This window comes from Gadus chalcogrammus, chromosome 11, assembly GCF_026213295.1.
Source record: "Gadus chalcogrammus isolate NIFS_2021 chromosome 11, NIFS_Gcha_1.0, whole genome shotgun sequence".
Classification (NCBI taxonomy): Eukaryota; Metazoa; Chordata; class Actinopteri; order Gadiformes; family Gadidae; genus Gadus; species Gadus chalcogrammus.
In genome coordinates, this window is record NC_079422.1 from 15,813,033 (window position 1) to 15,823,854 (window position 10,822).

Below are 10,822 nucleotides of genomic sequence, written 5' to 3' on the forward strand. Positions count from 1 at the left end.
GAGTAATGATGATCATTGGGAGATCGCCAGTGTGGCGCTGGTGGAACGTGTGTCCGCCATTTGTGACAGATGCCATGTGACATCAGCCTCCCTGTGGGGAGAAATCCAAGGAGTGATTCCTGGGAATAAGTGTGTTTTGCTGTGTGTGTGCGTGTGTGTGTGTGTGTGTGTGTGTGTGTGTGTGTGTGTGTGTGTGTTTGTGAGAAGTGCCTTCCCTGTGACACGATTGTCATGCTCATTGGGGCATGGATGGGGCAGCACACATACACACACACTCACACCACAAAAACACACACACACACACACAAACACACACACACACAAAAACACACACACAAGCGCACCCACACACACACACACACACACACACACACACACACACACACACACACACACACACACACACACACACACACACACACACACACACACACACACTCAGAACACAGCGGCGCCAGTTGTGGTGAATGGTTTATGTGTCACGTTCCTCTAAGTCAGGGGTCGCGCGGTCTGACTCCACTCTGTGCTGGCGGGATCCCCAGCGAGAGGTAGCCCAGATCCACAGGACGCTCCACCGGAGCATCTACTCCTTCAATCATATAAGAAACACAGCAAATACTGGGCCCAAGTGTGTGTGTTTGGTTGTATGTGTGTGTGTGTGTGTGTGTGTTTTGTGTGTGTGTGTTTGTGTGTGTTTTATGTGTGTGCGTGCGTGCATAAAACGCGCTTGCCTGAGCCCTCCTGAGCGTGAATGTGGGCAGTGTTGTGCAGAAACAGCCGCCTCATTCATAGGTCGGGCAGCGCTCTGCCGAGTCAACACTCCACCTCAGAGCTGGGCTCCGCCGGGGGTGGAGGCGTCAGTGACCTTCTCTGTTGACGGACGGGAAGGAAACGGTGTGAAAAAGCCCCCCCCCTACCACCACCCCAACCCTACCCCTCCACCAACCCGTCGCCCTTTGGCCCCATCACCTGCTCTCCCCGTTGGGCGTAGATCTGGAGTACGGGCCCCGAGCTGCCCCCGACCAGCCGGCCTCCTGCACCCATCCATCCCTCAAGGACCTCTGGGCTGGTGTGTGGTTGGAAAGTGGTGGTGGTGATGGGAAAGTGGTGGTGGTGGTGGTGGTGGGGGTGGGCGTGGTGGTGGTGGTGGTTGGGGGGGATGGTGGTAGTGGTGGTTGGGTTAGATGGAGCTACTGTCGAGTGGCATGGACAGCCCCGGGGGGAAACATGACACCGGCCGCAGAGATATTTCATAGGTGGTCGAGAGAGTCCCGGGGTATGCGCTGGACAAATAAGGTCAGAGGTCGCGTCAGAGACCCGTCACGTCATCCCCTCGGCCCGCACTGTTTGAGCTGGAGCTCGCATGGCTGTCCCACATTCACGTTTTAACTATCAAAACGTCCATGTCCTCCATCTTGAGCTCTCTCTCTCTGGCACACGCACGCACACACATCCGCGCGCACACACACACACACACACACACGCACGCACGCACGCGCGCAAACACACACACACACACACACACACACACACACACACACACACACACACACACACACACACACACACACACACACACACACACACACACACACACACACACACACACACACACACATCAACAGAGGCACTCTCGTTCTCCAGCCCTGTGTAATCTGTCTCTCTGCCGCTCGCGACTCCCCGCCCGTCCATCTGTCTTGAGGCTTGTTGTGGTCGTGGGCGTTCTTTAAACAAACCTGTGGTGTCTCGCTAATCCAGGGCTTCTGCCTAACGTTACAGCCATTCATCTCGGGCTGCGGGCCTCCTCGTGCAGCCCGCTGTGGGACCCTGTCAAACACTTACCGCCGCAGCACATATGGTTCTCACTTCGGGAGGCTGAGTGTTGTGCAGGGTTTTGGGAGAGGGGGAGCGGGGGAGGTGGCTGGCGGTGGCTGTCAGGCACCAGGCAACACACATGGCTGTCGGGGCTTTGGTGTCTCACCCTGTCCCAACTGTGTAAGCTTCTGTCAAACAGGCACTTCCAAGAACACATGGCTCCCGAGTGGCGTGCAAGGATTGTTATTACGCCGCTCGCTACTGTGTGTGTCTGAGCGCCCGACATGTGGCCGCGTTGACTGTGGGTTCCTTTTATTCTGTGTGTGTTGGTGCGTATGTGTGTGTGTGTGTGTGTGTGTGTGTCTGCCCATTGCAGGCCTTTCTGGTGTTCATTGAACGGAATGGTTCTTATTATTATCGCGTCACTAGGACCGACACGGTGTGTCTTTGCGTGTCACATCTGGGTAGCAAGGTGGTTAGTGGTTGGCACTGCCACATCACAGCCAGTAGGTCCTGGGTTCAAACCCCGGTGGGGGGCAGGTGTTCCACTCTGTGTGGAGTTTGTATATTCTCACTGTGATCACGCCAAATGCATAGACATACATGCTAGGTTAATAGTTCTGCTGTTGACCAATGCACCAGTGGTGGACCCGGAGATGGAACCTGGGCACCTTAATAACGGATAGGTCAAGTGCTCCAAGTGCTGCAGCTATTGATAGGTCAAATGATCCTAGTTCTGCAGCTAGCGATGGGTCAATTGTTCCTAGTGCTGGAGTGGAGATAGCGATTGGTCAATTGTTCCTAGTGCTGGAGTGGAGATGGAGATGGGTCTAATGTTCCTAGTGCTGGAGTGGAGATAGAGATGGGTCAATTGTTCCTAGTGCCGGAGTGGAGATAGCGATGGGTCAATTGTTCGTAGTGCTGGAGTGGAGATAGAGATGGGTCTAATGTTCCTAGGGCTGGAGTGGAGTTAGAGATGGGTCTAATGTTCCTAGTGCTGCCACTAGAGATGGGTCAATTGGTTTCAAATTCATTAAATCCTTCAAATGAATTTCATTATAACCCATGCGTTGTTATCCAGCCCAACCTGCCCCATTCAGCCACCAACCGGTCCCCTGCCTCTGCCACGCTACTCACGCTGCCCCCTGCCCCTCTTTGTTTCCAGATTCCATCCCAGCCGCGCACTACAACCCGTACTTCCGGCGGCTGACGTTTGACGTGTCCTCCATGGAGAAGAACGCCTCCAACCTGGTGAAGGCGGAGCTCCGGGTGTTCCGCCTGCAGAATCCCAAAGCCCGGGTGTCGGAGCAGCGCATCGAACTCTACCAGGTAGGAGGGCGCCGTCTCCATCCCAGGGACACCCTCCATATATATGTATGGAGATCGGTTAAGCAATGGGTGTCGGGATTTCAGAAGGGCAGACAGACCCAGAATGTGAACTTGTGAGATGAGGATGGTCTCTGCGGTATGTCCGCCGAGAGACTGTAGGAGGGCTGCTCTTCCCCACCGACCCACCGCCCTGTTAAGAGGTTGCGTTCAGGACGGGCTGGAGATGAGTCACTGCCCTGATAATACCTGCACTATCATTCATACACATTCCAGAGCATTCCGGGTGGGCCAGGGCTTTTGTGTCGGGATGCGGGCCGGCGCCGCACAGGAACCCGCTCTTATCTGTTTGGTTCTATTTCCTCTTATCTTTACCATTTAAACAGAATAAATGATTCAGGGAGCTGATCTAGAGCCACTCATCACGCTGAGACAATGCCAGGGAGCTTCATCATCTCTGTCAATGTCTTTCTCTCTCTCTCTGTTAGGCTGTCTCTCCAGCTCTCTCTCTCTCTCTCTCTCTCGCCCTCTCTCTCGCTTTCTCTCTCTCTCTCTCTCTCTCTCTCTCTCTCTCTCTCTCTCTCTCTCCCTCTCCCTCCCGATTTTTCTGTCTGTCTCTCGTTCTGAATCACTATGCCTCTCTTTCTTTCCATCTGTCAGTCTTTCTCTCTCTCCCTCTCTCTCTCTCTCTCTCTCTTTCTCTCTCATTTTCTCTCATTCTCTCTCTCTCTCTGTCTATCTGTCTCTGCCTCTGTCTCCCTCTCTGTCTAACTCCCTGATGGTCTGTCTGTCTATCTGTCTGTCCGTCTGTCTGTCTCTCTCTCACTGTCTTTCTGTCTTTCTGACTGTCTCTCTCTCACTGTCTTTCTGTCTTTCTGCTGCCTGCTCCCATACCAGCCTGGCTCCTGGCTGCACCAGCCAGTTCCCAGGCTGTGTTTACATGGAGACTTAGAGATGACAGGTGGGCTAAACATAGTCCCAAACAGAGGAGGGGGGTTCTCAAACAAACATAGCGGTGGACCAAAAGTGTGAGGGAGGACAGACCGAGGCCAGTACAAAGAGGGGAGGGATTATGATTCTGGAGCCACGGCCCGATAACATCCACCTCATGCACATTCATCCTGTAAATGTGCCACTCTCTTGTATACACTGCAAACATTCACACCTCATCTGGAAATGTCCAAATATTTCAGCGACTCAAGTGAGTTTAGTTTCCGAGTGATGATGAATTCAGCTGGAGTGCTGGGTTGGATAGCTTCGAGGAATGACACTCAAATGCCTCAAAGGTTGACAAATAAACAGTTGTGTGAAAAGACATCATATCAGGGTGACTGGCTGTTCTACTGTTTCACACTGCTGCAGAAACACAGCCCACCGAAGGCTATTGCAAATGTGGATCATGCTTTAACTGTACCAAAACTAAAACCACCGTCTAATTACTTTCTGATCTCCATCTAATCAGCTTGTCCCCAAACTACTCCCCACACTCTCTCCTACCTATTCCCACTCTCTCTCTCTCTCTCTCTCTCTCTCTCTCTCTCTCTCTCTCTCTCTCTCTCTCTCTCTCTCTCTCTCTCTCTCTCTCTCTTTCTCTCTCTCTCTCTCTCTCTCTCTCTCGGCCTGCGCTGTTTAAACACAGAGGAGATCGAACAGCACATCTCGCTAAAGCAGCAGGAGTAGTGTTTTACACATTAAGGAGAGATGAGCCAACGTAAACACAAGGCCACGCAGGACAGCAGAAATAACAGCGCTGTGTCCGGCATCTGTTTCCTGTCCCGGCGCTGCTCCTAGGCCTGGCCGGTCGATCAGGGAGAGAGGGATCAGTCTCAGGGAGCGAGGACCAGCAGTAGTAGAGCACCCCCCACCCTCCTTCCCCACCCCTCACCCCCCCACCCCCCCACCTAGCCACCGACCCCCACCCCTTTGGAGTTGGTCAACACTGAGTTACCTCTTGGTTCTATGATGCTGATGCTTTTTGGTACACTGCGCTGTGTTGTGCTGTGCTGGCGGGGCTTGATGATATACTGACGCTCTGTGTGCAGATCCTGGGTCACAAGGACCTGACGTCCCCCACGCAGCGCTACATCGACAGCAAGGTGGTGCGCACGCGGACAGAGGGGGAGTGGCTCTCGTTCGACGTGACGGAGGCGGTCAGCGAATGGCTGAATCACCGAGGTGAGTCGGGCGCCGACGTCCTCGGAAAAAAAAACTAAACGTGAGAGGATGGGATGGCGTGCCGTCATTTGTTTTTCTCGCTCCGCCTTTAATGGACGCGCGGCAGTATCTCATTCTGACATTGTTCTCTCCCCACAGACCGGAACAACGGATTCAAGATAAGCCTGCACTGTCCTTGCTGCACGTTTGTGGCGTCGAACAACTACATCATTCCCAACAAGAGCGAGGAGCTGGAGGCCCGGTTTGCAGGTGACGGATTGATTAGGTGTCGAAGCACACACGTTCTCAGATTGGACAATCTGACTTTTTTCACGCAAATGAGTTGTTTATTGACCTGGTTTGAAAATGATGTTGGTTGCTGTTGTGAAACAATAAAGGAATTGACAGTTCATAGCGCTGATAAATGGTTTGTTAGGGACATACTTTTTTAAGATTGACGTAAAAATCCCAAATGCCAACATGGTGCTGTCACCGAATAAGGTAAATCTTATCATGGACAGTGCTTGGATTACACACACACACACACACACACACACACACACACACACACACACACACACACACACACACACACACACACACACACACACACACACACACACACACACACACACACACACACACACACACACACACACATACTACTACTACTACTACTACTACTACTACTACTACTACTTCTCCTGTTCGTCCCCTATGGGACCTAAGGCTTCAATGAGCACCCTCCATTGCATTCAGTCCCTGGCAGCATGTTGGGCCCCTCCCCATGACACACACACCTACACACACACAAAGACAAGTCTAACGTGTGGCTTTCCGACACCCCCCTCGCTGCAGGTATCGACGACAGCTTCATCCAGGGCGGGGTGCCGAGGCGGCGGCGCCACAGTGCCCACGCGCCCCACCTGCTGCTCATGCTGCTGCCCTCCTACCGCCTGGAGTCCCAGTCCCAGCCCCAGAACAGGGGCCACCGCGCCAAGCGGGCCCTGGACGCCGCCTACTGCTCCAGGTACCGCGCACAGAGGCCTGATACATATACCTGGCCGAATTGCACAATACAATTTGCACCTCTCCCAGTTTATCTAGTTTTCATTTTCATTGTATATTTTTATAGTATGCCACACAAACATTTCATTGCACATCCTGTATGAGTATGTGACCAATAAAAACCTTTGAATCTTGAATCTTAAATCTTGATCAGCAGGGCCTTTACTGAGGGGCCCCCACTGTAGGGGCCCCCGACTCACATTGACAGAAGCCATAGTAAACACACTGTCTTCACACGCTTTATTGATAAACCCGACCTGGCTCTTTGTCGTACACACACACACACAGGGGATTATTTATGCTCCACTGTACGTGCCAGAACACTCGGCTGCCGGCCTCACACAACCTTCCAACGTACACAAACATCGATGCTTCTGGGCTTTCCTGAGCGGATCCCACATCCAGCTGCTATCGGCCTCTCATCCGTTCCGTTTTCCCCCTTCCTCAGGAACGTCCAGGACAACTGCTGCTTGCGGACGCTCTTCATCGACTTCAAGAGGGACCTCGGCTGGCGGTGGATCCACGAGCCCAAAGGCTACAACGCTAACTTCTGCGCCGGAGCGTGTCCGTACCTCTGGAGCGCCGACACCCAGCATTCCAAGGTACGGGGAGGCGGGGAGAACCGTTGGAAGGCACTACTGTGGCTTAAATACGGTTCGGGAAAGGGTACATCTGTCTCTAAGGAGGTCAACACAGCATGTGTGGCGGAGGAGTCGGGTGTTGAAGCTCCGACCTGATATTGGCGCTACCCTGGCCGTAGCGGCCCGCTCGGATTCGCTACCTTGCCGCTGCGCTCCAAAGTTCACGGTAATTGTAACTCTTACCTCGGGTGATACTGACCTGTTCCAAGCGCGTCCAATCAGATAACATCTTTTATTTGACATTCTAAAACTAATTAAACCCGACCACCCACGGCTTTCTTACTTTCTAAACCTTAATATATGTTATATTGCTTGAACCAAGCCCAGCCAAGCATCAAGTATTGGTTGCTCATTATGTGACTGCCTCAATAGATAACCTAAGGGCGCACCAAGCACGGTAACGGAGACAACAGGGCCGGTTCACTGGTGGTGTCGTTTCATTCAATCCACCAATCAGAGAGACCACCCGGTGTCTCTGTTGAAATGGAGCCATCACATGACATAGTCACTTATTAAAGCTGCATGGTTAATTTGTTAAGAGAGATCAATCATTCAACCTACATCCTTGAACGTCACATCCCCATCCCTGTTGAAACACTATTTTAGTCGCTAAGCAAACACCTTTATGCAAAGTGACTTCTGATCCATGGAGATGCAGGAAGGAAGGGTGGCGACTTGGTGCTGTGGACCCAATGCATTTCATAAGTACATCACCTAGACACCACTACACCCTCCTGGCCCATTTCTTGCTATTCAAACCATTTAAGGTCAATGGCGGTCTGGGTGATCTAAGCCTTGTAACTGTCTGCTGGCTTCCCTAAAAATATATTTTGAGCATTTTGTGTATCGTTTGTGAGCGCCTGCAACAAATGTATAAAATAAAATCAGCACATTGTTCTTGGTGATAAAACATTTTCCAACGTACGGCAATTCAAGTTTTTTCCCCCACAAATGTGGACAAACTCTATACTGACTGACGCAAATCGATTCCAAAAGACCAAAGTGCTATGTTACTATGTTTACTACTGGGGCAAGAGTGCTCGCGCTATACTCTCTTTGGCAGAATTGGTACAACAAAGTAATTTGGACTCAATTATACCGGTGACAGATGTTAGAGAAAAAATAGGACAGACATTGACGGTGCCATGATAACCAGGACCAGAATTGTCCTATTTAAACTGTTACTGATCTGAGCTATTGTGGAAATAACATGCGTCATAACCTGTGTGTGTGTGTGTGTGTGTGTGTGTGTGTGTGTATGTGTGTGTCCCGTCAGATCCTGGGCCTCTACAACACCATCAACCCTGAGGCGTCGGCCTCCCCCTGCTGCGTGTCCCAGGACTTGGAGCCCCTCACCATCCTCTACTACATTGGCAAGACCCCCAAGATAGAGCAGCTGTCCAACATGATCGTCAAGTCCTGCAAGTGCAGTTAGGAACTGCTGAGGAGTGATGCCGGCACAACCATGATCTGATTTGTTTTAGTTTAGGACACACCTACATGCAGACACGCACATGCACACACACACACACACACACACACACACACACACACACACACACACAGACACACCACACACACACACACACACACACACACACACACACACACACACACACACACACGCGCACACACACACACACACACACACACACACACACACACACACACACACACACACACACACACACACACACACACACACACGCATGCACACTTGCATTCAACAGAAGAAAGGAAACACACACACCACAACATGTAAAGACACAGATGCACTCGCACACACAGTCAAAAAAACGACACGCAAGCACACACACACACCTACATCGAGATATACAGCATATATTTAGACAAAATACAACCACGCTATCTCTTTTTAATGCACTATTACACAGACACGTTTTATCTCAACACACAAAGGCCCAGGCATCATGTGCAGTGTGTTTATGGATATAGGTACAGAGTATGCTGAAGCAACTCACACGGCCACACATTCACACAATAACACACATACACAAACACACACACGCACTCTCTCTCTCTCTCTCTCTCTCTCTCTCTCTCTCTCTCTCTCTCTCTCTTTCTCTCTCTCCCTCTCTCTCTCTCTCTCTCTCTCTCTCTCTCTCTCTCTCTCTCTCTCTCTCTTCCAAACACACATGCATAACACACATGCACACACTCCAACACATACAGAAACACACACAGGCACACATCCACACACACATAACACACTCACAGGCAATCACATGCAAACACAACCACACACACAAACCAAACTAAACGCACACACACAGACACAGACACACACACCGAGGCCTTGCCCTTGCCTCGGTGTTTGGGAGTGGCCCTGCCAATATGCATCACCTCACACAATTGTCACACAGAAATGCGAGAGTACGGTAAACACTGGAAGTATAAGTGATACGTGTCTATATGTGAAGACTTTCTCAGAGTAACAGAGAAAACTAGCCCCCAACCCCCGTCGCCCACTACTACACCCACACTCAAAATCCCCCCATGCCCCCCCGTCATATGATCCACTTCACCCTGCGCCCTCGTTTGTTTGTTCGTCCTCCATTTTGTATCTTTTTTATTCTATTTTCTGATAATGCTATTGCTATTTAATGCAAACACATATCTATATATAGATATTTATATATCTATATATCGATATCGATATATAAATAGATATGGACCTTTAATGGTTGGCCCCACAGGCTAAGGTAGTCTGTGTTCCCTATCTCCACTGGTCGTGTTTTTGGGAGGTCCCAGTCCGGTTTCAACAGGAGGCAGGGCTGCAGGATCACTGTGTCGTGTTGATGCTAGGAGAAGATGATGGAAACGGAAAAAACACAATATCAGCTTGATCCTGGTACTCTTGTTCTCTCTTTCCATGGCACCGAAAACAGCGACAGGATGATCCTCACCCAAGTTTCCCCCTACTGTTAGCACAGCATCACGCTACACCCCGATCCCCGTCGGAAACACTTGTGCACTACTCTCCCCGAGGGCTCAGAAATCAGTCCTAAGTGAAGCACACCTAAACAAACGAAAAGAAGGGAGATCTAAGGGGAGAGAAGGAAGATGGTACATTACAGTGCTGGAATTTGTCAGATTGTGATAGTGACGCTGACGTAATTGGCATTCACTGCTTGCTGTGTGTCTGGAAGCGGGGGTGGGGGGGAGGGGGGGGTTGGAAGATGATGAATTGGCTCTGAGCCTGCAGGATGAAATAGAGGGGGGGGGGGGGATTAGTGAGGAAGAGGGCCGCTGTCTGTGTAAGTGATGATGTGTCGGTTGGGGGCAAGACAGTGGAGAAGCTGCACGCAGCATGAGGAGGAGTTAATGAAAGCCCTGATGAATGAAGCCTTTCGTCAGAAAAACAACACTCAAATTAAGGGAATGTTCCATTGGTTATTATTGCGAAATCCAGCCAAGTCCCGTTTTGTGTTTTTTTGTAATTATTGTTAATATTATTTGTATTTAATATCAGTTAGAATTTGTTGTAGATCATCACCATCAGTGTGTCGTTTTCAGACAAATGTGAAGCGTCTTTTTTTATATATATATATATATATATATCATCCCGCCAACTTCACATACAAGAATAACGCTGTCTGTCAGCCATTTTCTTTATCATTCTTTAGTAAACAAAAATTGCACTGATGCTATCTTGATTTTACTTGTACTGTTGATACCAGTGAGTCTTATTCCCCCCCCCCCCCGCCCTCACCCCCAATCTTCATACCATTGATGTTTTCAACACCACACCTGCCCCCTGCCCCCTGCCCCATCCCACCCAGCCCCCCTCCACCTGC

The 10,822-nt window shown here is 50.6% G+C and overlaps 1 protein-coding gene across 2 annotated transcripts in view; it reads left to right on the top strand.

Moving 5' to 3' along the window:
* The window catches only part of tgfb2 (transforming growth factor, beta 2), a 21,843-nt gene extending 11,671 nt beyond the window's left edge, over positions 1-10,172 (top strand). For both annotated transcript variants that reach the window (XM_056602787.1, XM_056602788.1), the window contains exons 3-8: positions 2,981-3,144; positions 5,184-5,316; positions 5,455-5,565; positions 6,154-6,325; positions 6,812-6,965; positions 8,281-10,172. In XM_056602787.1, coding sequence (XP_056458762.1) covers positions 2,981-3,144; positions 5,184-5,316; positions 5,455-5,565; positions 6,154-6,325; positions 6,812-6,965; positions 8,281-8,439 — 893 coding nt within the window. In that variant the 3' untranslated portion in view covers positions 8,440-10,172. The remainder of the gene's footprint in view (positions 1-2,980; positions 3,145-5,183; positions 5,317-5,454; positions 5,566-6,153; positions 6,326-6,811; positions 6,966-8,280) is intronic.
* The last annotated feature ends 650 nt before the right edge of the window (positions 10,173-10,822 follow it).